Raw genomic sequence first — 27825 nt, forward strand, 5'->3', positions numbered from 1 at the left:
TATAGGCTTTTGTGCCCTGGTCCAACTTCTCCAGAAGAATGAAGCCACGGGGACAGTGGTATATCAATATCCCTTGAGAATACAGTACAACTGTAAAATCAGTCAGCCTCACGCAGCCTGGAACAAAATCAGGGACCACACAGGACTTCCCAGCTGTCATTATACTGCACACGTATCAACCAAGCAGCTTGCGGGATGGCAGGCATAAAACACAGTCACTTGCTCCAAAGCTGGCAGTCCTTTCCACCCAAATGTTATGAGACCGCTTTAGCTCTCACAGGCTGGGCTTCACTGCTCTCGTGTGCTTGTTTTATCACACAGCAGGAAGCGGCACCGTGTCCCTGCCCCACTGCACATACCACTACATTACAAAGCATCACTAATGCACTGATAAACAAATACATTAGTACACAAAATAAATAACTGGCTCCAAGCGTGTACTTGTTGTTGGCAGACATTAAAGCAACCTTCAGAGGAGATCCACTCCTTTACTCCTATTTTAAAGATGAAGACACTGAAGCTCAAAGAACGACTTTGCTTGCCTGTGATCAGCCAGAAGCAGAGGTGCAGCTAGGAACAGGGTCCAAGCTCGTATAAGCAATATGAGTTCTCAACACACTGTAGCTGTAGATAAAAATTCTCAATAACATAATCCACAGTGATTCCCAGAAAGTCCATAAAAATCTCATGACAACTATATGCTTATCAGGGCATAATCAGCTTAAATGAGAAATAAACATGATTAGGCTTCCAAAAGAACACTATAGGCTGGGTGGCTGATTTATCTTTCCTTATACCCAGTGATAACCTCTTGATGTATCAGTATAGAACTTGAAATAAATTAGCCCAAATAAAGAAAAGAAATTTCACTTGAATCGAATGCTCCACTTTCACAATGCTAATTAGAACTAGGACATGCTCTCTGTTGCTCATTTTTCTCTCCGCACTCTTGAAAAAATTCCTGAACTACCTACCCCGTAACGATGGCTAATGTTCCACTTATAAATATAAACCATCAAAGCTCACTCTCCTCACTAGCCAGCTTCTCATGGGGACTATTTGAACATCTCTAAATATGTTAAGGTTTACATCATCTAATTGCAAAAGGCGTTGTATAAGCATTAGAGTCAAGTTATGACATTCTTACAATAGAATGAAGAGTCGATCCAATCAACAGCAAAGTTAAAAATATAAAAAAAGAAGTAATGCAATTGAAATGTAGCTATTTTTAAATATCTGTCTGTCCTCTACTTACCAACTGGAGACACTGACCCACAAAGGGGGAATTGAAAAGCTTTCTCACCCCCTCTTGTTTTTCAATAAGAAACCCCTCACGTTACACAGCTGTTTGCTTAATACAACTTGGTCTTATAAAAGCTCATGAGGCCAAAAGGTCTCTACTGTGCCTGCCTTCATGTTTGACTAACCAGTCTGCATCATGTAATTCTCCACAGTGTCGGGCAAATATGCATCATTTTAATTAAATTAAAAAGGAAACTATGTGGGCTTTTGAGCCTTGCTATTGAGTTAATTCTAAGGGACTATCTGAAGGGATAGTGTTACAGATCACATGCAAGCCTCTGCTGATGGACCTGGAAAAACTGGACATAAAAACCCAAGCAAATAATTCAAAGCACATGTTGAAAGTTAAGTTATAACACAAAAAAACCCAAAAACATTTTAAGGACTAAATGTATTTTGAACTCTCAACAATGGGTATCGTACGTATGGGAAACATTCAGCATACTAAATAAAATAGCTTACAGAAGCCCATACAGATGTGTAATCTCTCCCTAGCCATAAATACAACAGCATCCATCTCCAGCTTCAGTTCTGTATTTGTAAAGTGGGACAATGATTCTCTTTTCTTTCATCCTTGCATTGTCCACTTAAACTTTAGCAGCAGAAGCTTTATCTTGCTATAGGTTTCTCTAAGTCCTGATACAGTCACATTCTGATCTCCACAGGTACTTTCAGGCTCAGCCATGAAACAAATAAATATCACTAAGTTCATAGTTCAATGAGCTGGGCAGTTGGGATAGCACTTCTAGTTACAATTATCAGATGTATTTGAAGGAAAGCCTGAGCTGGAGAAAATTATCATACTAAGGCCTGCCAGCGATCCAAGATACAAAGAGCTCCTCAAAAGACAAAGTAGACCTTCTAACTAGAAAAACGATGGAAAACCCCAGAAACAGTTACTGCAAAGCACCATCAGCAGAGACTCCCATGACAGGAGAGCTATCCAAAATAACTCTGCAATATGTAATTTATTCTTTTACCATTCACAGCTGCATAATAAATCAAAACATAAAAGTTGTAAGTAGTTTTTAAATTAACCTATTTGTTTCACTTGAATACTCAGCAGGAAGCTTTACTGAAAAACACTTCTGCCACAAAAGCTTCAGCTCCTGGCATTCTGTATTACTGGTACTTCATTATCAAACTCAAATAACTGGGATATATGCTTTATTAGTAAATACTTGTATTATCTGGTTCTGAAACTTGGCTGTGGTCTGTTCCACATGAGCTGGTGACATACCATTGAACAGTCCATTAAAGGAAATAAATAATGACTGCAAGATGACTTTGTAAGATATTTTGCTGGGGACAGAATTAAATTTAAACACATGAGGAGGGAGAGAGGGAGGAGAACAAAAGGCCCAAGGACGCTGTCTGGTTGTTTTTATAGGCTACTCCTTTAGTTCAATTAAAATAAGGTGTGCGGGGCAAAACATCATTATAGGTTTTAGTTCTCTCTTTGCAGACTCAAGACACTTGAAATTACATGCAAAAGTCTCCATACTATGAAAACAGAGAGAAGAATGATGACGTAAGTTCAGATCTAAGGCACTACAATAAAACAGATCAAACCACAGAAAACTGACAGCATGCCATGTTACCACTCTGGTTATGTGCTGCCATATGGGAGGCTTTTCCCCCCATGCAGCTCTGTGCAGGGAATCAGTGAGGAACAAGTGGGTGCTGTGGTCTCAGCAAGCTGGTGGAAGGCCAGGGAAGGATCAAAGACCATAGAAGTCCTGCCTCTGCTGTCCCAGTATTGTGAAATAGGAGAGCTTCAGCTAAGTAAAGAGAGATGAAAGCAGCAGGGGATAAGTCAATTATTTCCCTTTTGAAGCAAGTGGACACTTGGCTGGAATACTATCACTCCCAGGCACCGCTCCTCCCTCTGCCTCCCTAGCTTGTTGCTACAACTCATCATGTAATAATAAAATATTTTAGTGCATTGTATTAACTTCATTGAGACAACAGAACATTCAAATTAGGCTAAAGGAAAAGCTAGTTCTCCACAGGGCAGATGTTAAGGCTAATACTGCACCCTTGCAGCATCTGTGGAGTTCCCATCAAAGCAGCGAAGCACCTGAGATTTACAGAGGGTTGCAAGCACAGCCAGTGCCAAAAGGCTCCAAGAGGCACGCTCAGACTCCTTTATTGGCAATGTGTTAACCGAAGAAGTTGGTCAGGTATTTGTGAAACACTAGTATTTTTTAAAGGGGGAAAAAATCACTAACTCCATATATTTCATTATGTTTAACAAAACAGAGCAGGTTGAATAAATATTCAACATTAAAAAACCCAACCACCCTTGAAACCCAGCAACTGAAAATGATCCAGTCAAACATCTGTGATAACAGACCTAAGTACGTGGCAGTTTCTAAGTGAGAAACTAAAGGTGAAGACTGAAGAGAAATAACAACCACAAAACCCACTTGCACATGCATTCCCAAACACCTGAAAATTCACCCTAAAAGCATACCCTAATGCTAATTGGGTGTAAAAAAGTCTGTCTCAGAGTACTAGGCTAAAGCTGCTTCCTTATTTTTGTAAAAACACGTACTGACCTCTTTAAACCACCATTATAATTACCAAAGTAATTTTAAAAAAATGCAACTTATCATCACTAGTTTTCCTTTCAGCACTATCCACCCAGAGTGTCTCAGCAGCAGGGAGACCACTGGGTCACTGTGTTTGTGTAGGAGTTGCTCTATGAACTGTTTTATACGTAGCTGGCTTCTCCCAACGTTTCGGATTTCTTTCCCCCCCAGAAACAGCCCTAGAGACCAAAGCAAAACAAAATTCTCTTGGAATAAATTAAAGAGATTAAATGTACCATACATATAAAATATGATCATTTGAAAGTACCTATTTTTCGAGAGCAAGTTGGGTTTTTCATATTTCTGTGGCATTGTCTAGTGTGTCAAAGGGCAGGAATGGCGCTCCAAGGCCTTAAAGTCCTCTTTCTCCCATAAACAATGCAAAATGCCAAATTCCACCCTCTGTGTTACCCCTGTAAGATCACGGGACCACAGTCACTGGTCACACAGCCGTGACTGAATGAAGGACTTGTTTCATTCACTTCAACTGAAAAACAGGATGATCCACTTGCAAAGGAAACATTAAGTCCCACAAGTGTAATTTAATGCACAGAACATTTAAAACTTTCCTTATCTTCCTTCTGGAGAGCCCAGCACATTCACAGACTCGGATGGCTCTCACTCACCCACTAAGGTTTTCTACATTGTCACATGGAGTTGGCAAACTGTGCTTGATCAAACCAAATGACGACAGAAGACAAGCTGAAGACACAGAGGCTTTGGGCATCACTTCTAAGCACACACAAGTGGGACAGCCAAGACGTAGATCCCACAAAGGCACAGCTTCCTTATTTTCTGCTCCTAAGCATCTACTGCACTAATTCATTTGCCTGCTAACAGAATGGGGATGGAAGAAACAGAACATTCATTTCCTCCATTCTACATGTAAAAAACCCGCCAGCTGAACAGACTAAAGCTGAAAACCCACAAATTCCTATGCTTGGCACTGCCCAAGTTCAAAGGCCATCTCTGGCTGGCACTGTAACCTTCCTGCTATGAGAATAAATGGTCCACAAAAATGTGGGCAGATATTTTTCTTTGGAACAATGGCACGGCAACAGGCTGGTGTGTATGGAAAGTCTTACATCTGAAACATCCTTCACTCTCCGCAATGCCGGTGGGACCACATAACTTTGCTGAAAAACAGGTATCACATGGTGATTTGGTAGTTGTCAGTAACGAGCCAAATCTCTTCCAAGATTTAACACTTAAAATAGGAAAAGATGCCTTGCCAAAATTGGCTTTTTCCAGACTGAAACCTGAAATACTCTGTTCATATGAATCACTCATATATATTCTATAGATGGCAGTATGTTTCAAGAATTGTCCCCTCTTTTTCAGGACAACCTATGTTGAAGCTTCTGTTTTCAAAAATCTCTCTGTTCCCTTCCATTGCAGGTACAATAATCCTGGCACAGCTGTCTCCAGCCTCCACCCTTCTAAGGAATAAAGTGGGGGGGGTGGGTATGTGTGTGTGGGTGAGTGGAAAATCCCATAAAATATTGAGTCAAGTTTCAGACAGTCCTGCAGAGACATAAAAGATTTCAGGACATCTCATATCATGTATATGGAAACTTTCTCTCCTCCCCATCCTGCCTGCTTTGCTGTGTGTTGTTTACTGGACGCCTGCTTGTCTTCATCCTACAGGTTGTTAAGTTTCATGGACATTTAGTGAAAACAGCTGATGATGAACCACTGTTTTATGCTGGATAAAAAGCACAAGTAGCTATTAATTATACAACTCATTCCCTACCTGCCCAGAGGCTAACAGTCTTACTAGGTCAGTCATCCTGTGCTAAGATGTTAAAATCTAAAATACTGAGATCTGGTTTTAATTCTCTGTACTCTGACTTCCTAAGCTGCTGGGCACGTTTCAGAGACAGATGGTTCTTTAGGGTTCATGTACTTAAAAGAGTTCACAGACAGAAGTAAAAAAAATAAAGAAATCAAGTGCTGTCAGTTGAAACAGCCCTTTACACGCAGAGTACCTTTCTAATGCATAAACCTCTTACAAATCTGCTCTTCAGATCCAAAAGCTAGAGAACAAAGTCCCAAAGGTGCTTTGCTGCAGCTCCTTGTTTTGTCGACTGTCTCAGCAAGGACATGCTTCTCTGAACAAAAGGGATTTCCCCCCCCAAGGAGAGTTAAGAGTTCTGGGAAGAAAAGCATCTATCTTTGGTAAGTATCTTAATTTCTACAAAAGACACAGGGAAGACAGAACATCTGACAATATATTTTTGGTATAAAATTTTTGGCACCAATACCTAAAATAGACTTTTTTACCCTTTTTTTTTTTTTTTTTTTTAATAAATAGGCTGATCCAATTTTCAACTGGGTAAGGAAAAGCTCCTTGGTTTGCTAATATAGTGCAGAAGTCATCCCATTAATAAAATGCTGTGATAATATATTACATTTTCATTAGACATGAGTTTTACTGTTACTGGTGATGACATTTAAGGCATATCAGAATTATATTTGCCAGGACTGAGTTTCTGGTCATGCTTCAAGTTAGTCTTTGAATTTTGCACATGAAGCCAAATAGGAGTCTTATCCAGATCTTCTCCGTATCAGTTGGAGTTCCTCCTAAATCATTAATTCCAGTCAGAGTTCAAAATAGTGATCATGAATAAGAACACATTTGCATTCACTGGCTGGCTGTGGGTATGAGAACTCCCTTTCTTCTAAGAAAGATCATGCAGAAATCAGAGTTGGAAAATTGACATGGAAGTATAAGACAGCCCCCAGCGCAAAAACTCCCGCACTGATTTTCAGGAAGAGTATCTGTTGTAGATAGAAGTTATTCCTAAACTTCTCTTTCACACGGTTATTTACCACTTGTTGAGCACTTCCCATCTGTTCACTGCTGTGGAAAGCTTTACTTTGCTTCTCCACTGGTCTCTGGCACTGCCCTCTTTTGAGTTTAACACTATATTTCTCATTTTTACAAACAATTTGACTGTATCTACAGCATCTGGATTTTGTGACTGTGTCTACAAACTCTGCTTGCTAACAGAAAGCTTTGCAGTTGGACAGAAAACTGCATATGCTGAAACCATCATTGCAAGACATCATATTATTTGAAGGTTCCGTGAGACAGGTTCCCCAATCCAAATCTCTGTTTGTGTAACGCAGAGTGATGTTTCCATAATATTCATGAATTGTCACACAATGGTCTTTTCTTCTAAAAACATACCCATCAACTCAACTTTTGCTGTGGTCAGTCACCATTTCCATCATAAAGTTCTACTTTTTTGTACTTATAAAATACGGCAATAAAATATCATGCCAAGATTAAACTTGGCATACAAGTTTTGTCCAGGGGTAACCTCAATTAATCTTTTTCAGCTAGCAAGTAAATCAACTTAGCCTTTTTAAAATCACTTGAAAATGAAAGCTGTAGAGGTACTGGTTCTCATCATTTTCTTGCAGTCACAGGTCCGCAGTTTCAGCACCCCTTAGCTACTCAGCTAAAACAGTTTGCAAAGACTCCTTCTGATCCTGAATGTCCTGAGGAGGCTTTGTGCCATGGATGGGGTTACTTAGGCTGCTCCCTGTCTCTCCTTAGCTATAGAGACTGAGGCTGAAGGAAGGTGTTACAGCTGGATTACTATGTGCTGTGCTGCTTGGAGCTCAGAATTGAATATAATAAACTTGGGTGTTTCCCATTTGCACCACTGGAGATGCTGGCTGCAGGGACAGGGATCTCACAGCCTTGACAAGCACATCTCAGACACATCATGGAATCAGTCGGAGTATTTCCAGGCAACCACACAGAGGTATCTATATTCCTCATTCTACTCTTTTATGAACTGCTTACAGAGAATTAGACTGGTAGAAATCAACCTGGCGAAGTGTTCTAGAACACTATATTTTAATGGTAGGACAGTCTACTACAATACTTGCTCAGTCATTTTTGGAGAGTAAATGTAGCAGAGGTATTCTTCAAAAGCTGTTTTTCTTTGCAGTGAAATCTAAGTTCTGTCTATTCTCTGCGCCATCAGAGATTTGTTGTCTGTCCTACTGTGGGATCTGATCTTCATCCATATTTGAAGTGATTTGTTTTCCCATCTGCAGATTTCCAAGAACAAAGAGGGAAAATAAATTATTATTCGAATATCTGCCCCATCCTGATTAATCATGCCCATGACGCATGTAAAGACTTCTTGGGAGCACTATTTGTTGCTATCATCAAGTCTCAGCTGCTGTCTTTTCTAGAGCATTTCAAACTGTACATACGCTTCACAGTTCAGCTTTCCTGTTGCTACAATGTGTTAGCAATTAATGTACAATAAACAAGCAGACAATTGTTCCATTTCCAGGGAATAAAATCTCCAAGGATATAAAATGGAATAGAAACTATCCATCCTTCCCCGTGTCCTGAGAGGTAAAAATAGAGCAAGCAATTAACTCCCCAAACACACTACATGGTTTAGGCCATAGTTAAACAGCCACTTCAATTTGGCATATGCTTTTACTGCTCCCGAAGTCCTGTTCTCTCCTTACCCTTAACTATTCACTCCCCACTTCTCCTTGGTGTTTGCACAAGAGTTCAAGCAACCTTTTAATAAGGTGGGCCAAAGAGTTGTCTCTACCAAAACCAAGGTTTTTTTGCTTAGCTTAGCTATCAGCTGGGTCAGCCCCCTTGATGTGATTCATTGTAGTACCACACAAATGCCAAAGGAGGAGAGGGTGAGATGAGGTGAGGATTGCATAAGCTGGTGTGACTGCCAAAGAAACGCTCATGCAACCACAGCCCCGGTCCCAGTCTTACTTCTGGGGGCAGAAATGTGAGAGTCTTGTTGTCTGTCGCTCCTCTTTGACCGTGGCAGCCTCCCAAGTCCTCGGGGTCTGGAGCAGCTTCTCTGGGTAACAGGATTGCTAAGAGGTGCTGGGAAAACCCCAGCAAATGCAGCGCTAATGATCAGCACTTGTAACAGGACAAACAAATATAACCAAAGGACATTGCTCTGATCTGATGCAAGGCAAGTGAAGTTTCTCCTTTGTCAAGACACTGTCATTGCCTCCCTAGTTCAAGGGCTGAAGGAGGAGGTTATGGGGTTGAGGACCCTGAGAAGATGAGGAAGAGAGCAAAATTAAAAATCATATATCATTACATTTCCACCTTTTCCCTAAGCAGATCCTGTGCTCAACAGCCAGAGGTCACTAAAAGATGAGGATTTTCCTGCTGCCTGCAATGATCATCACTTTGAGCAGGAAAAATGTGAAACACAGCTGGCTGGTTTGCATCTCTTTCAAGCTCTGCATTGCCCTTTATTCTGCATGAAACATAACTTTGGAAAGCCAAGAGAGACTTGAGGGCTGCCCAAATGATTTGATAAACACTGACTTAAAGGAAGTGCATTTGCCTACTTGACTTCTTTTAAAATGTCACTAAGACACCCATTATTTCTGTTCAGTGCAATATTTCGTTTTATTCCTACCTGTTACAAAGCTGCAACTCTCAATATGGCTTGTGTTACGGGAAGGAAAGTGTAACTGGTTGAACAGACTCTAGAATCACATTGCTCCCAGAAAGGTACCTCAAAGGAGTGAGAGTGATGTTGCTAAAGTCCTGCTGCATGCTGTTTATAAGCAAATTGATGCTGGACTGACAGTCCTTATAGAAGACCGCTTCTCTTATTTAATGGTACCTTACAGGGTCAAGGAAATGCAAGTTTAATATAACAAATCTAGAGCTTTCTGTTTATCTATATGCTCCACAGACTGACAAAACTACTAGTATACTAACTAAATGTACTTCACCAGTCACATCTTTAAAACAAAACTACTCAAAAAGCAGGACTATATTATGATGTCACTTGCTTTACATTAATTTTATTAAAAAGCCAGAAAAATGCAGCAGACACCTTAAAAATCTGTTCTTAATGAGAGATGATGTACGTACAACTATATGTCTATGCTTGATTCAGAAGCTGACTGATTGTTGTGTTCATGGCTTGTGAGATGTTCAGCTGGCCAAAAAATCCACCCCAGGAGAGCACCGTACATGTAACCACAATAACTTTGTAAAGGAAAACTCACACAATGTGCCCCATATAGTTAGGAGCAATTATGCACTGTTCTTACTTGCACTTGCTTGGAACCGTTATAACTATACACACTCTCCAGTCCCTAAAAAGCACCTTTCTGCATCCAGCCTGCCTCCGCACCTTAAGAAGTGTAGCTAAGCAGGCCACCCTGGCTCTAAACAGGATGATGCTTTCCATGCACTGGGAAAATCTTCAGCTGTCCACGTACAGCAGATTTATGGGCCTTCTGTGTCAATCTGACAAGTCCAAAGACTCAGGCAGGGAAAAGATTTAGCCCTATAAATACTACTATTTGAACTTCTCTTCCCACTGGCTACAGATTAATTCAGTATAAAAGAAAAGCACATATTTAAAACTGGAAAAAATACAGAGTTGGGTTTTCAGAAGTGCTCTGCATTTGTCTAGTCCTGCTCTAGTTTGAGCAGATTAAGCCCCATAACTGAGCACTTTTGGAAGTCAAAACATGACTGTTCACTGAGGGTCTGGAGTAATTGCTTCTTGGAGGAAGATGGTACGTACGTTAAAATGTATTACAGGCTACATAATAAAAACAAAGATTGTGCTCTTTTGCAAGTCTCATGGTATGAAACTCAGCTGTTTTGCTCTGCACAGGTTTCCCTAACTGTTCACTTGGTTTTGATCCATCTGGATTTTCACCACAGAATTTTGCTTTGAGTTTCCAATTTGAATACATGAAAGCTCTGCCAAAACCACATCACATTCAAACCACAGGAAATCATGAATTTGGCACTGTTTGGATATGGAAGCTGTAAACAGTGTGCAGGTTCACTCAAAACTGGATCACTGTCCTTTGAGTTATGAAACACAACAAAACTTCCAGCAAACCAGGTCAGAATTCTGAATTACTAAAGCAAGGAGAAATTGTGACTTTTGCATGGATCAGGATTTTGTTATAAATATTTTCCCCTAACTTTTTTTCCTTTAGCTATAAACATACTATGTGGAAGAATAAAAAGAGAAGTTGGGTTTCTTCCTTTCCAAGTTTGAGTTAAAACAGGATTCAGCTAATTCTCATAGCTCCAACATACACATATCCTATTAAAGACAAGGGTAGTTTCCTATTGGCTGCCTTGAGCATGAATAAATGTAAAACCCAGAGTTATACTGAAGATGAGTATGGTTTAGTTTTATGTGCAAAATGATAGGTAGTCAACTTACAACTAATTTACACCACTGCTACAGGAGCAAGCCTCCCATTTAAAATCCACTAGATTTTCAGCTGCCAAACACTGGGATTTTTTCCCCAGGATTCCCGTTAGCAAACCGCAAGGAACTTTTATGAAAATGGAAAAGTCTGAAGTATGATTTTTGCCTTCAAAATAAACATTGCCCTAAAGAAACACATATTTGTAAAGAAGTCACAAGTTCATTGAGGACGAAAGGAAAACAATCTAGATTTCCAGACCAAGCCTGAAAACAATCCAGATTCCAAACCTACCCAAGCCACAAGTTTGAATGCAGAGCGACATGAAGGTGGTTTGACTGAAGTAAAACAAATAGGAAGCAAAATGTAGTCATGCAAAAGAGGATTTATAGTACTGCACTGCCTCCAAGAAAATGCAGTTTAATCTTGCTGAATTTCATTTTTACCAGATTTTTAAACCAGGCATTTTGAATGTCAGAAAAACTCTGCAGGGATCCATAACACACAGAACCATACATCAGACATATCTGACCTGTCATAGAGTTTTCGGATGTACACAGTTGCTCTCGCAGCTTTTCCACGTCATCTGGATGAACCTGTTCATACAAAGTGCTGCCAAACCATTCAGACTGTGGCTGGTTCAGCACAGGAGTCACAGAGTCTGATACGTAGATCACTCTTCCTGTCTCAGCTGCAACTACAAACAGGAACCCATCTGCAGCCTCCAGGATAAGATGTTTCAGTTCCTTCCAAAGAAAGGATTTGATTAGAATGCCAGCAAGAAAAGGGAATTAAATAACACATCTGTCACTGCTGAATAATATTGTTTTCTTGCAATCTTAGTAGCTGATCACAACCCAGGCAGAAATTTTCACTGCAGTATTGATATAACAACAAAACCAAACTTGCAGCAAGCCATAAATTGCTGATCTTAATAACAAACAACACTTCGTTTTCCTTTATTGCTTTTCATCTGGTGATCTCAATGCACTGTAGGAAAATCAAGTAACTAAAACTCACTGCATATTGTGTGATAGGCATCTAACATTAAAAAATAAAAAGTTATTTCAGGGTACAAACAGAGGAAATGAACAGCTATAACTCATACGGCAAACTCATCCCTTAATTAAACATCCTGAATAATTTAATTGGAAAGAAACCAACAAGTCTTTCTGGTTTGGTTTTTTTTCTTTTTCCCCTCAGGATGAGCTCTGTTTGTAAATTAAACAGTCGCTGGATAAAAGGCAGAAAGTGTAATGGGAACAAGGACAGGAATCCCCAGCCTCCCCTCCCATGAGGGGGCCCAAGCCACTATGCAAGAAGGTTGTATCACTTCTTGCTTTCTTTTTCCAGCCTATGAATATGAAGCTTCAGAGATCCAAAGGGTCCGGAACACCCCTGTCTTTGGCCTTTTCTTTACACTGTCCCCTACTCATCATCTTGGGTACTTCTGTCCTGAGACATACACCTGAGACACAGTACCCAGAGCCCCGACCCCATGTGGGGACTGGAAGGGGGACCGTAGGCCTTTAGAGCAAAGTACTTCTATCCTTCACTTTCAGACACTTGGTCTAGACAGCCAATACCTTGAACTGCACATGCAAGCAGCTGTTTGTATGCATCACACAAAAACGCTACCTTTGCTTAACAGAGCTTGAAAACCTCTCACGGGAAAGGATGACAACTACCACTCCAATTCCTGCGAAACAAGCTCAAACTCCCTTTGCTTGGTGGCTCCAGCGACCACCAGAGCTTGTTAAGATACTGCACCTGGAACTCAGACAGAGTTTGAGTTTGAACAATCTGAGTCCCATTTCAGCTTAGACAGCTCAGCACGGCTAGTGTGCAAGTGGCAGATACTAGCTGATAAGGTGAGCATCAAAATCTGGTAAATTCTACTAAAGAAATGGCTAACTCGCCTCAAGAAACACTTAACAGACCATCAACTTCTGCCACCTTATTGTAGAGAAAGCACATCAATTCTGAACCACTGACTAAATAAAAAACCTCACTGCATAGCTGGCTGCACTATACAGAAGATAGTGAGACTTCTTTTGCATACATTATTAACAAAGATGAAGATAACTCTGTCATTCTGCAAAGTTCAAAAAACCCAAAAAGTTGCAATGAGAAGTGACTAGGGTGCCCTACCAACAACCAGCTGAATGGCACAGTCCCTCCAGAAACACGCTTCAGGAAAGCCAGAATAAGTAGAGATGTGAACTCTGAGAAATGAGTAGCAGCTGCTGTTTCTCTAATAGCAAGAAGTATTGCCCTTAGCCATAATTTACATGTGTAAGTGCTTAAATCATTCAGACCACAAAAATGCACATTACACCCATAGGACTTGAAAAACAATGAAGGTGGTAGGAATTTTCAGTGCACTCAGTTAAACACAGTTTTTCTTTGAGCTCTGGGTGCATCTTCCTTCTTCCATCAAAAATGTAACCAAGGAAGTATCTCAGCCAGTACAGATGGGATTCATCTCTGCCCAGTTCAGCTGCTGGGAACTTAGGCATTAAGACTAAACAATGTTTTTAACCTTCCTCTAAACCCAGCTGGGAGAGGCAGGTCTTTCCAGATTAATTTTTACCTATTTTAGAGAACCTTTGTTAGGATGGGAAGAACCCAGTTCTGGAGGTGAAAATTCCTTTCCAGTGATGAGAGGCAGCAAGTGACTTGCTTTTCAGATGGACAAACCTCAATGATAACAACACCCCTTTTACTGCTTCAGAAAGAAAAATGTGTCATATCATTAAGATCAAGTCCAACCAGCCACAAAAAACTGTCTGTATTTACACCTTGGATATGTAGCTTGTATCAATTACTACATGACAGTGAAGGATCAAGCTGAGCTCTACTCCTCTCAGCATTTCCTCACATCTTTTAAGACCACAAACCAGAGAAAACAGACATTTGCAAAAAATCTACCTGTTCTGTAAGAAATGAAGGCTTGTAAGCTCCATCAGTAGATTTGTTTCCAGTGCCTCTCATTGATTTCATGTGTGAAACCGCCATCCGAAGAATTGTCAACTTGTCAGGCTTACGAGCCAATGCGCTACAAGTGGGTACCATATCAGACAGTTCGGTGATGTACTGTGTCATCTTATTTCTCCTGCGTCTCTCAATTTCACTATGATTCTCCCTGAACATTTAAAGAAACACCAAACCAACAGAAAAGCAGACACAATCAGTGTAAGAATATCAATTGGAGGTGACAAATCATAATACTTTGCACTTGTTTTGCTGTTTCCACCCCAGGAGAGCAAAGTGCTTTACAAAGCTAAGCACTATTATCCCTCAGTCTATAGACAGAAAATCCAGGCCACAGAAGGATAAATATGATTTGCCCATCGCTGTGAAAAGAACCCATGTTTCTAGCTATTGGCTTGTGGCCTTAATCTCTTAACCAGTTTAATCTCCTTTGGTTTAAGGGCAAAAAATGAAGCAGAAAGATGTGAGGAACTGACAACTGCCAACTCCAGCCAAACTTCCAAATTTGCTGTGATGCATCTCACAGCTTCCAGTCTGTACTCAAGGTGTTGGATCTGCCTATAAAAGGTCTCTTTTAGAGCAAACCTCTCACTAACAGCTGGATCAGGTCAGCAGTTAAGTGTCAGCGCTGACTTACAAAAAGCCCACTCAATGACAACACAGACCTCCAGTCCTGTAATATTGTGTGGAACATCCTGCATCCCTGTAGGGAGGCACTACATGCCTACAAGGTCAGACTGCAGGACTGGGACCATGTAAGAGATAACAGTACATACACCACCACCCCCACCCCCCACCCCCCCCCAGTAAATAAATAAAATGAGTGTGAAAGACAGCAAGTAAACATCTGGCTTGTCAGACATAGATCGGAATTTATGTTCGAGAACAATCTAGCACACCAGGGAAATAACAATGACAGTACTTGATGCTACCCCACTTTGGCCTAAGCTCCAATGTTCTCATCCTTTTATGTTTGCCACTCGCCACTGAGGAGGGGAGTCAAATTTGAGAATTCTTGAAGTGGATAGTCACCAAAATCTTTCAGAAGTGAAGATCTGGGAGTTCTGTTTTCCCATACTGTAAATCACCATTGCTTGATCACGATTAAGGAATTACACCAATATATACATCAGAAATGGTCCAAATGGACCTAAAATGCTTTGGTGCGTGGCACTTATTTTTCCCATACTGTACCTGTCAGGTGGCAGCTAAATACATGTACACGACAGGTACATGATGCTTCAGATGTCAAAGCAGCATCTTCCACTGATTTCAATGAGCTGTGCATAGCATTTTCTTGTGGGATCGCTGGCGGATCACTTGGAGGTGATCACTTGGAGAGTCCACCAGCATTGGCCAGTATGATGACACAACATTAGAAGAAAATGCAACATTCTTTGGAGCTGACTGTTATAAAGATTGATCATGAAAGTAGAAGCTAGGCTTGGCACACTTTTCAGCTACTTTCAATAACGTAGCCTTTTCTTAAAATGCAGGAAAGAATCCGAGTTGTAGTATGCTGCTTCCTGAAATAGAGGAATGCATGGGCTTGCCCTGCTTTACAATGTGTATCCTGCCCCTGCACACAGAGGTGTTGTATGCATGAGGCATTGTCTCCAGAAATACCATTTGTTATGGCTACCTGCAGAGTTATTATTCCTACTGATGCCTATGCTTACTATCTGATACTCAGGAAATCCAGCTATGGGTCCCTGCAATGATAGCCCATGGTCATTCAGCAAATTACAACCAGTTCCTTGGTTAAGGTCGCTATCTACTTAACTATCTATTACACCGTAATAGTGAACTCTTCAATTTCAAATGGCTGATAAACAGCCTTTGTGGGGGTCTGCACAGATGCGGGACAGAACAGTGCCTGTGGGAGTTGAATCATATACACTTACACAACCAGAACAGCTTGTGTGACAGTGCATATGTACATAAGAGCACACATGTGTACATGTCAGCATATACATGCAGATAAATACGGACAAGGGGAAGAAAAATGCATTTTACATGATGAAAGCTTGCTCCAAGTTCAGCATTTTCACAGAAATGGTGATTAACGAGGCGGGGGGGGGGGAGAGACAAAGAACACACATATTCAACAGATATTTTACATTTATAAATACACATTACATCGTCTGCCACTAAAGTATTTTAATTTTTAAACTCCTGAACATTGAAAACAACCATTATAAAGAGTAAACAAAGAAATTGCAAAACTTCCTGAGAAGAAAGAGAAGAATATCCAACAGTCCATTTAATTTATAATCATAAAAGCTAAAACATAATAGTATGTTAATCAACTGGCCATGAAAACATTCAAGCAAACAAAACCCTGAAACTAGCTCAAATTTAAATCCTTGAAAGAAAAAGAGGGGCTGTGGTCCTCTTCCAAAAGCGTCTGCCCTAGGAATCCTGGCATTCATAAAGAATGATGGCCTAATTTTGTAATTTCTAACTTTGTTTTCATATGGAAATTTTGGAGGGACGTTACATTTTGGGAAACTGCGGGAGCTGATCCAAACCCACTTAGGTCCAGGGTTAGTATTTCTGATTTCAAGCATTTTTGAATCAGCCAACCCTCCTGAATTTTGATCAGTCAGAACGGCACCATATAAAATAAAATGGGGGCAAACCATATTTGATTTTCCTTTTTCCTACCTGGCCATCCTTTCTGTGTCAGCAGTACTTTGATCATCGTCCCACCTAGAAACAAAATAACCAGCTCTCTAAGCTAAGGCACACGTACTGAGATTTTTTGGACACGAACATCCCCCTCTTTTCTCTCAGCAGAAGAGATCTACAGAATACGCCTACCTTGCAAACTTTTCCTTATCACCAGAGATTTGATCACCATCATACCTAGAAACAAAAGATAGTAAGTAAATCCACAAGGGTTATGCATTGCATGATGATCAACATACAGCAGAAAGAAAAGAGGTTCACGACTGCAAACTATTACAAATAACAGCAAGAAAAATGAGGGCATGGGAACGATAAAGCAAAGAAAACGTAGAGTCTGATGAAACTTCCAAGCCATGCCAATTCAAAAGCTTCATTTGTATACTTAAAAAAGTTGGAGACACATTTCAGTGGATTTATGCAAACACTTTGACGTACACTCATTGCTTGGGAAACTTAACAACCAGCACCATTACAGAAAACACCACTGAGCTTTTATCGACAGCAGCCCATGAAATATTCATTGCTGTGTTGGAAGTGAAAGAGCTGTATCTTTTCCAGATTGCAACCACAACTCACTCCATTCAGCAGAGGGCACTGATGGTCTACAGATAACATGGGAGGGCAGAGAGATGCGCCTAAGTGCAATGCATTATAAAAGGACGCCTTCAGAAAAAACCTCTAGTAGGTACAGACACTGTACTGTCTGTTGGGAAGACTGGCAAAAGTCAGTCAGGCAGATGAAACTGCTGGGTGAATAGAAGTGAAATTAAAACTGGCTTAAATCCATAGAAGTAAACAGGTACCTCACTCCTACCCAAATCAACAGAGGTTAGATGCCCAAACAGGTATGTGCAGTGTATCGGCAGCAACTTTATGGAGAAAATCCAGATCAATGGGACTTTTGCCCCGTGGCATTCAAGCTTCACTGTTTCTGAAGCACTGTCTCAGAGACAGGCAGCAATATGACATTTCACTAAAAAATTACTTGCTGCTCCTCCTTTCCCTTTCCTAAAAACATACTAATAATTTGAAATTAGATTTTGCTAGCATGGTTACAAAAAGATGTATATGTTTGAAAATCATCTCACTTTTGGAGAAATTAAATTGCTTGTTCCAAAACAGAAAAATGTAGGTTTTTGAAAATACAAAAATAAGGCTAATGGCTTTTCTAGAAGTGAAGAGTATTACTGCTCGAGAATAGTCACATGAGATTTTGTATTAGAATTATGCTTTTCCAAACTGATGTAATTTATTACAACAGACAGCCTATAAAGGTCCCACATATTAGCCAACAAAGTAATACAGCATAATTAAGCATCTCTTCTAAAAAATTAATAATGAACTTTTTCTTTTTTCCTTCTCAAATGAATTAAAACTAATTTTAAGTACCCCAACTGTGCAAGTTCCTCTATGAGGTTTCATATTTTCCTTCCTCATTAAGACTCATTCAAATGCTGAAGACAAAGCTTAAGTGAGACTTGAGCTGTATTTCTTTTTATGTTGTGTTTAACACCAGCACCCTCAAAACATTCAAGTGAAAATGCCACTTTATTCCACTTGACTCTGCCCAGAGAACAGACTGAGCCCCAAAAATTTTAAACAAAAAGACAGATTCAGTGAGGAATGGCCACATGCTGTAATGTGAACAGTACATGCATATGCCTCCATGTGACGATGAGATGCCATGCAGAGATACCTGAGCTGGCTTGGAAGTCCCTGAGAAGCAAGGTGTGTTAACTCCCATGGAGTAGAGTGCTACCATCACTACTGCCTGTGCTCCCACTAGCTTGGGGCCTGTCTATTCATCCTTGTCTGGTTGACTGGGCTGAAGATGTTCTTGCCTCCAACTACTGTTTTCTCCCTTCCAGTCTCCTAGCTGACCTCTCTGCATGCATGCTTCTTCAGGCTCTTCAGTCAAAGCCAGCTGGGTTAGCTTAAACATTTAAACAGCAGTTTGTTGCTAACTAAATAATTTTGACAGAGACAAGCTAGGAATCAGTCATAGGAGCGATTTGGAGAAGGAAAAAGTCCTAAAAGGAGGGCACAACTACAAGAGGATGTCTGAACGTGGCCTTGGGCATCTCTGCACTCTTTTTCTGTACTCTCTAAAAGCAGAACAATCTGGGGGTTTTACAGCATTTAAGATTTAAATACCAGATTTTGATCTGACTTCTAAAATCAACTCAGTCTAAGCATACCACAGCACACCTCTCCAATAAAAATAATGGAACTATTGGCTCTCCCCACCACCAAACTTTGAAAGGCTGAAGCCAGGATGGAGAGAGACCAACACACGTGCACCAGAGTGCCGAGAAACCCTGACACTTACGCAGGCACAAATAGGGTCACATTCATCACAAATCTTTTTCCCTTAACATGTATCTTCCAGCAAATATTACAACTAGCCCCCAGACCACCAGTTTTTACACCAGAGACTGGAATATCCTTTCTGTAAATGACATCAGCTAAACAGGGGTGCTGCTGGTCTTGTCCAGTAGGTTATGATATGGTGTTACAACACATCTTCAGCATACGTATCTTTCGGACTGACTAGGAAGATCTTGTTAAAAGCCTACGGTGACAGCTGTGTTTCAACCTGGCTGCTGCTATACAGAGCTGCAGTTACAATCTGGATAATCAGCCTCAAAGTGTCTACCCCTCAATACAGCTGCTTGGTTTCTAATGAAAAAATGCAAACAGTGTGACCAGAAAAGAAGGAAATGTGAAAAAAATGGCAATGATGCTTTAATGTTTGTTTTTATTTCTAGCCTAGAATATTCCATGTTAATTAACATTTATTTTGGCAATTTTTACTTTTCAGTTACACCTAATGGTACATAATGAGCTTTAATCTTAAAAAGAACAATCCACACCTCTAGGATCTGTCATATTGTCTTAACAAGCAGTTAACATTTGAGATAAATTCAAAATAAAATTAATTTTCAGTGGCAGAAAGACAACTTCAGCAATGTCTAACCAAAGTTCATCTACTGCAGTTGAAATACTAAGCTAAAAATCACAAATTTTCTCATTTGACATAGTGGCAGAGCGCAATTATGACACACACACTGTCAGCTTTGTAAGCCAATAACTACGTTAGACAGATTTCTGCCAGGATGCCTAATTTGCAGAGGAAGCCGATAAAAACAGTAACTAGAATTTAGGTCAAGTTGTTGGTATGTTCTTCAGCCATATTCACATTGACTTTAAAACATCAGTAGTGAGACAGCTGTCTTTCTCCACTGAAAGAAGTCAAGTGATTTGGCCAATTCTTTGTAAATGCTCACCTTGAAAATTTGCTGGGCCCCTCTCCATCTTCATCATCAAAGTCCATTCTGTAAAAGCAAGATTTCCAAATCAGTAATCATGACATTGGCAATGGTGACACGAAGATTCAAGCCAGCGGTTCTCAACTTTGTTTGATTTATATTTTAACACGAGGTGTTAATGACTGTAGATTCCAGTCTTGCTCATATTCTCCAGACCCCCTAAAAGTAGCTCATCAGCTGCCAGGAATACAAAGAATACAAGTTTTAAAACAAATGAAGTAATAAATGACTGTTCTTCTCCACAGAAATCTGCACTGTTAAAATTAACAAATAAAAGGAAATATTAAACAAATGCAGTTCTTGTGAGATGGTCAGAAGTACTATCAGGCCTAAGAGATATAAGTTTACAGAAATCAGTGGGGACTCTATGTTAGAGGACTGAAATTAAGGCTAAAGAAAATAAAGTTCTAAAGCTGTACACATATTTTTGCCCCAGTCTAAAGAAAGCAAGTTAGAGGTAGAGCAGAATAAACTCCCAGCCTCCCTGCTAAGAGGATTATCTACGTCACTGCTACTGATTGTAACTGTAGTACGCTCTTTAGGCTTGCCCTACATTGCCAATCATCTCACACAAATTACCAGCCAGTCTGCAGATGGCAACTACTTTGTGGTATTCCTGTGGTCATTACTAAAATGACCTATGGGTCTACCATGCACCTAACTTACCTGATTTATGTCCCAGACCTTCCTCTTAAGTCAGTGGAAGAGGCAAGCTCTTCCTTGGGCCAAATCCCAGCCCTCCCGTTAGGCTCCTCCAGAGAGCCACAAAAAGCAGAAACCTCTTTCTTCACTTCTTATACAGAGAGACTAGGAAGACTAGTTTCCTACGTTAGGCAGTGTGATTGTCTCCTTCCCGTTGATACTGAGTCACTACAAAGCTATGCAATAGTATGATTTCCAAAGCATTTTATATATTTTTATACCTTTAAAAAGAGGAGGACAAATATATATCCCAATTATAAGGGGGTGACTCTGCCATTAAGGTAGACTAAGAACAAAGCTGATATAAAGTTATTAAAATACACCAATACAGTAATTGTACATGATAAGAAAATACATTGGTATGATCTACAGACCTTGATCAGTCTCTTAAACATGTTTTATGTAGATAGGAAATCATAGTTTTGTTTTGCAAACAATTTTGTTGGGTTTCTTTAACATTCTAAGCTTTCTAACATTTGTGTAGTAAGACTTCGTACAATTGCAGATTCCATGTCCCTAACACTCTTCATATTAACAACAGATATAAGTCATATTAAAGGCAAAAACCCTGCAAAGGGACAATAATATTTCTCTCAGTATTAAAAGAAACACCTACCAATTAGAAATTAAGATTTGTATGTTCAGAGCGTGAGAACGATGATGTAAAAACGCTCTCTAAAACTACATCGGCGTAGAGAAGTATGAGTGCGAGTCAGGCAGTACTGCCTTGCTTCCTAACTCTGATACCCAAGACAGAGCGGTCTATAAAAGATGTGTCTGAGTCACAGCAATCTATGTACAATCAGGACAAGGGCAGCCCATAAGCACAGGAACTGGAAACGGTATTAGAAAAGTCACAATAATATTTTCCAGATGGTAATAGCGATTATTCATTTCTGGAGGAAGCAGAGAGAAAACCATTTTCCCCAAAGAGTCTCAAGATGTGTATTTAATTTGGTTAAGTTTGATGCAATCATTGATTTCACCATAAATCACATTTTTGCTCACCTAATTACCACCGAAGCCGGTTTCAAAGCCAGCGACCTCTTGGCCGCCTCGCGCAGAACACCACCGACCTCCAGCGGCCAGCGGCCCCCCTCGTGCCAGGGCCCTGCAGCTGAGGCAGGACCCCGCCGCCGCACTCCCACCCCTCACCCCAAAAGCGGCCTCCGGCGCTGGCACCGGCAGCCTCAACTTCCCCACGCCTCCTGCGTATACGGTACTGCCAGCAGTTTAACGCTGGCGCATCATCACCTAGCCTCTTACTTACCTGCTTCTTCCCCACATATAATAAGGTGCCTGTAGGTGACATGCCAGAACCAACTTCCCAGTTATTTCAATTGCAACGTTTCTACCTACACCCAAAACATGAAAGTCAACGTTACAGGAGAGCTGTCTGTTTACATGCAGAGGGGACACTCAGGCCACCACTGGGCTGGCTCCACCTGAAACCACTCACAAAAGCATCACGGCAGGCGTATCCTTCACTGGTTTCACTGGCAACTGAAACACAACTGAGAGAAACCCCCAGTTTCAAACTCAGCGGGAAACGGCTGCAGAAAATATATACACCTATGGGGAAAAGCCTTTTCTTCAGGGATTTAATAACACACTGCTTTAATTTGGGAGGGATTAATTTTGTAATTCCTTTCCTTCCCCTCCAATACACTGAGATCCCGTGCCTTGGTAGATTTTCTTAGCTTCCAGCCAAATACTCCAGCCGAGTGCTGAGAGATGGATTTTCTCCCCAGAATCAAACATTAGCTCTACTGCATTTAGTCTAGCTTATTATTACTGGAACATGATGCAGAGAATTACAGAGAAGCTGATCACAGTTTAAGGCTTGATCCTGCTGCCCATGCTGTATGCTTACTTCCAAAGGAGTAAGTGGGACAAACACACTTATTTATCTAGGTGGCTGGATACCAGCTTCTCATCTTGTAAGATCTTGATAGGTTAATATCCATAGGTTACACCTGCCACATTTGTAGCAGGCTCATCACGGCAGAATCTGAGTGCCTAGGGTGCAATACCAGACTGTAGCAGACTAAATCTTTAAATAATGCATTTGCTTTGTTAAACTACCAAAAAACCTTGACTTTATTCCAAATGCAGGATTATTTAAAAAAAAAAAGAAAATAAAAAGTTCTTAAAATGTCAATACTTGTAAAAATGCAACAGCAAATGTATCCCTGTCCCATCTTTGTTAATAAACATGTTTCCTAATTTCATATTTCACTGTGCAAAATGTAAAACACCCTTTCAAAACCTGAAAAAAAATCTCAGGTATAAAGTCACTGATTCCGATGTCCTGCCTGAACCATCGTGCCTGCTTTACAGCAAGATGGAGTGAAAGATAGGGAATCAGTTGTAACCTTCAGCAGAACACAGCAGAACACGTAAAAATAATATTCCAACAAATTCCTCATACCTTGACAGATAAGATCTTCTGGTTAGATAGAATATATTGCACATTAGCAAAACAGTAGGAGCAGTCTCCAAGAAGACAAATGGCATCATTTCAGAAGTTTCAGAAAGAGTATCTTTTATCTTAATTTAAAATTCCCATTAAAAAGAGACTTTAAAAAAGAGCTTCACTATGCTCTTTTGTTTTGAAGAGACAGCATAAATCTTGCTTTCCTCTTTCATATTGTTCACGTCAATCGTGAAAAGGCCTGATGTATGAGGTACTTACTAAAATATATTTTCCTTAAAAGATGTGTGTACCACAAATACCGTGACAAAAATATTTTTTAAAATGTTTAATTTTTAATTAGAAACGTTTTCATACAAAAAAAAGACTCCCTTCCAACAAGGTGATCCCGCACAGGTTAAAAAATTGAGATGGGAGAGGATTCGAACATGGCAACAAAATTATTATGTAAAATTCCCAAGAAACGTCAAAAGAGGGCTTGCCGTGATTATACAGTGTAGGAAGGGGCAGGCAGGAATGATCAGGAGCAGGTGCAGCTGTCAGGCAGCCGAGGATCTGTACTACAGCCTTTTGCTCAGTACAATATCAGGGGGTACAACAGGGGAGGCAGGCTGGTGGGCTGAGGTGTCTTCCTCCCCATATCTCCTCAGATCTTACAGTTCTGGGTCAGAGAAAAGACAAGACTACACCCTGAACTGAAACAAAACCAATGCAACTGTAAACCAACCAATCAAAAAAAACATGAAACGACTAACTCTCCCCCCCCAGGGAGGTGAAAAAGCCCCATATCCTCTAATACAGCATAGCCTAAAGCAAAACCACGTTAAATAAAGAACTGACATTATATTAATCTAAGGTAGTCATTGACCAGTGCAGTGCATCATCTTCTGCTGTCACTTTTTTCTATAAAGTACTTGGTACAATTTATAGAAAGGAAAAATATTCTTCTGAGCTGTCAATGAAGCTGAATGCCTACATGGCAGAAACACCTTCTGGATAGCCAATGAGTTCAAACTGATCTACATTCAAGTCCATACAGCAATTATTCTGCCAGCTTGCCTCAGCAATTATGAGAAAAGAAACAATTTTCAGAGATAACCGAAGCTGGAAAAGATGACTGTGTTCACTAGCTACAGTCCTTTATGTTTGACACAAAGAGTTCATTTCTAAAATGCCCAAGGATTTAGGTGTACAAAGATGTATCACCAGGACAGTAATGAAAGGACTAAGTGTTAGTTGCAACTTTGTTCAAACAGAAGCTAAGAGGAATTAGACACAGCAGGCATTCTTTCCCTCGAGGTCTGAATACATACACACTGGAAAAAAAAAAAAAAAACGCACCCTCAGGTCAGGCTTGCAGAAGGGCTGTTAGTTCAGAGCTATGGTGCACAGAAAAAATACCACCGTCTGGGTATAAGACCAAATCTATACTAAGCTACTCACTGAATTTGCATGTTAAATATATTTAAAATAATTTGATTTTATGTTCCTCCCACCCTGCCCCCACTCCACTTTCATGCAAATAGATGATGATACTTAAAATGCAACAGTTAAAGCATAGCTTTCAATTAATATCAAGTCATTATTTAATATAATCAGAAGATTTCACAGTCAGCAGCATCAAGCCTTGGTAACAGTAATTTGCAAACTGGTATTCACAGTTGATATGGTTTATGATCAAAAAAGAGATCAACTATCCTGTAACTCAAAAGTACAAAAGCTTATTTTCATTGCTACATAATGTATATATGTTAATGGTTTGTTTTCTCTTTTGAATGCAAGTTTGAAAAGGCTTTTTTTATTGAACAGTTTTAAAATAAAAATGTTATGCCTGTTAAAGATTTCAGGAGTTTCTCAGACCAATTTCATACAGTTAGCTCAGCATATGAAGCATGCTCAGTGGGGGTAAACCGCCAAATTGTCCTGTCAAAGGAACCCCCCTTCAGAACAACCATCCTGAGTGTTCATGTCACATCACCTTAGCTTCACGTCCAAGGTGAGGTCCACCTTCTCCCTTGTTAAATTCATTCCAGGATTGAGACTCCAGCACTGTTACTTGAGCAGACACCTAAAACTGGCAACATACCTTGGCAAACAATGCCTACAGCAGCTCTCACAAGAAATAATGTCTTCCCCTTAGGTGTTTGTCGGTGAAGATTTTACTCACACTATCAATCCTGTTAAGCCCTACCACGGTCATATTTAGGGCTAAATATAAGACTAATCAATCTCTTTTGCAGGCACTCTCAGATCAGATATCTCTGAGGAAGCATCACCTAAAGACCGTTATGTGTGACCAACCTTTGATAAAAACAGGGGGTTTTTGTTAATACTAGAGAGTAGTTTTCTGCCCTCCTGCAGCTCTTGCTACACTTTTCTTCAGAGGGGTTTAGTATGAGTTGTCACAGAGCAATCTGATGTGGAAAAACTATCACTACACCATACTAACCTCTGAAGTTGGATAAAACAAATTTTCTTTAGCAGAGCCCTCAAGCTAGTGCAAGGGCTGAACTTGATTCAGGCCCTTTCTCACAGAAGCAGACTATCCTGCGTTTCCAGCAAGACCCAGAATATTGTAGACTACAGTCTCTGAAGAGTGACTGCTTGTGCTATTTCTGTACCTGGGACTATAAGGAAAACATTTTTAACAGAAGGCCTCTATTTGAGAGATTCCAAGTCCAAACTTCAGATGAAGTTGGATAAGTCTGCATGTGCAAGTAAAAACAAGTCTCGCTACCTTTATTCACATGACAAATCCTTTTGATATTAAACAGATGTACATGTAATGAATGCATATTGCCTACAACAGCCACGGGACCCAAACTCCATTTCTGGATGCTTTGCCAAACCTGAAAGTCTTTTGAAGCATGCAAAACAACAAACAATACACTTATCAGCAAGTTTGATCTTGCAGGAAGAACAGATACATTGAAGAGAAAAACAAAACATCAGTGACTAATGCCATAATGTAGTTTACATACATAAACATTACATAACAAACATACACATATAGGTACATTTTCAGTTTTTCAATACCAGTCATCTCCAGTTTCAGACCTGAAAAAAAAAAAAAGAAATGGCTTACCCAGAGCGCCGCTTTCCTCCTCTGGAAGGCATTGATCCTGCCATTCTCACTTGTCCACTTGCCATTGGTGCCACCGGCAAGGCCACCGAGCCAGGAATATCTGATGCCATTTCTGTAATGCAGAGGTAGGGAAAGGGGCGGGGGGGAGAAATCCTTTAATCCGTTACCTTCAAGAAGAAACCTGTGATGACAACATTAGAGAAAGGCTCTTTCAAAAATAAGCAGAGAAAGTTTTCCTTTTTATTTCTAAGGAAAAGTAAAGCTCTCCTATCAAAGACAACCAGATTCACAGCTCTCTTAAGCGAAGCCCACTTCTGTCAATAGCCATCACGAGTGCCTCGGGAGACAGAGAGAATTGCAGGTAGGTACCTCTGTATTTCAATTTACCTAATGGTTCTAATTTTACTTCTCAGAGGGGCTGTCAGATAAAGGCCAACAATCTTTTAAAATAGTTGAACTGCCCTGCAGAGAAACGCAGAGCTGAATTCCCAAGACAAATGAAGCTGCAGATCATGGTACCAGCGTACCAAGAAAAACAAAATTTCAAAAACTTCTCAGTTTGCCAGTGAGGTCAAGAGTTTAGAGCAGGGATGAATTATCAGGTGACACTGTTTTTTATTATTTATATTCTAGTGGCATTCAGAGGACCAGAATGAACTTAGCAGAGCTCCAAGGCTTCCTGTATTTCTGCGTCGTGCCCTGCAGAGCAGAACCAAGCCCGAGATCCAGGCTGATATTCATCCCTCTGCCAGTGCTCTGGGTATAGCCCCAGGTTAATGAGATCTTCAAACCTCAAAACTTTGATCTGAGGAACAACAAGACCACACCTTATGCAATGTTTTTCAGACCACTAACAGCAAGTACTTTTACAACCTATTAATAACAGTTCATTACACTGCAAAAAAGAAAAGTGGAATATAATGTATTTACACCCTTTTCTCCCATCCAATGGATTAAGCATGGTTTGCCTCTGTGCCACTCTTGTAAACTATGTAAGCAATTAAAACTTTTTTAATGCAGATATACTTTACTTACTCTGGAGGTAAAGTCTACAGTCACAACATTTGATTATCTCGAAAGAAAACGCATCCTCCTTCCAACTTTTCTTTTTTTTAAAGCGTGGCAGAGTATCTGGAGCTACAGATAAATATATTTACTACTGGAAAGCAAACCTGTTAAAAAATCCTGCTATTTTTTCCCAACAGATTAAGTACAAAAGAACTTCAATTATGGAAACAGGAATCCATGTTCTTTCATTACGTCTGGAGAGTACTTCATCTCTGCCACACTTTATATAAATCCATTATGCAACATTATGTATTTCAAATAATAACATTTTATCTGTTCACTGATTTCAATTTCTTCTAGTACATTTACTTTTATTAACTCTTTTTCAACTAAAAAGCAACAGCGCAAAGTACTCATCTAATATTTTTCAACAAAGTGTGCAAGGACAAACAATGAGACCTCTGCCTACAA

The 27825-nt window shown here is 40.1% G+C and overlaps 1 protein-coding gene across 14 annotated transcripts in view; it reads right to left on the reverse strand.

The window, feature by feature from the left end:
* Positions 1-27825, reverse strand: part of ARNT2 (aryl hydrocarbon receptor nuclear translocator 2) — a 133274-nt gene that overhangs the window by 54051 nt on the left and 51398 nt on the right. For 6 of the 14 annotated variants that reach the window (XM_069798414.1, XM_069798412.1, XM_069798410.1 and 3 more), the window contains exons 2-7: positions 26347-26458; positions 20084-20131; positions 16929-16973; positions 16773-16817; positions 14043-14256; positions 11644-11857 (exon numbers count right to left, since the gene is read on the reverse strand). In XM_069798414.1, coding sequence (XP_069654515.1) covers positions 11644-11857; positions 14043-14256; positions 16773-16817; positions 16929-16973; positions 20084-20131; positions 26347-26456 — 676 coding nt within the window. In that variant the 5' untranslated portion in view covers positions 26457-26458. Of the gene's footprint in view, positions 1-11643; positions 11858-14042; positions 14257-16772; positions 16818-16928; positions 16974-20083; positions 20132-20791; positions 20911-21443; positions 21484-26346; positions 26459-27825 lie in introns of those variants that run through there. The other 8 variants (XM_069798416.1, XM_069798415.1, XM_069798407.1 and 5 more) reach the window with 8 other exon arrangements.

This window comes from Haliaeetus albicilla, chromosome 12 (genome assembly GCF_947461875.1).
Source record: "Haliaeetus albicilla chromosome 12, bHalAlb1.1, whole genome shotgun sequence".
Lineage (NCBI taxonomy): Eukaryota > Metazoa > Chordata > Aves > Accipitriformes > Accipitridae > Haliaeetus > Haliaeetus albicilla.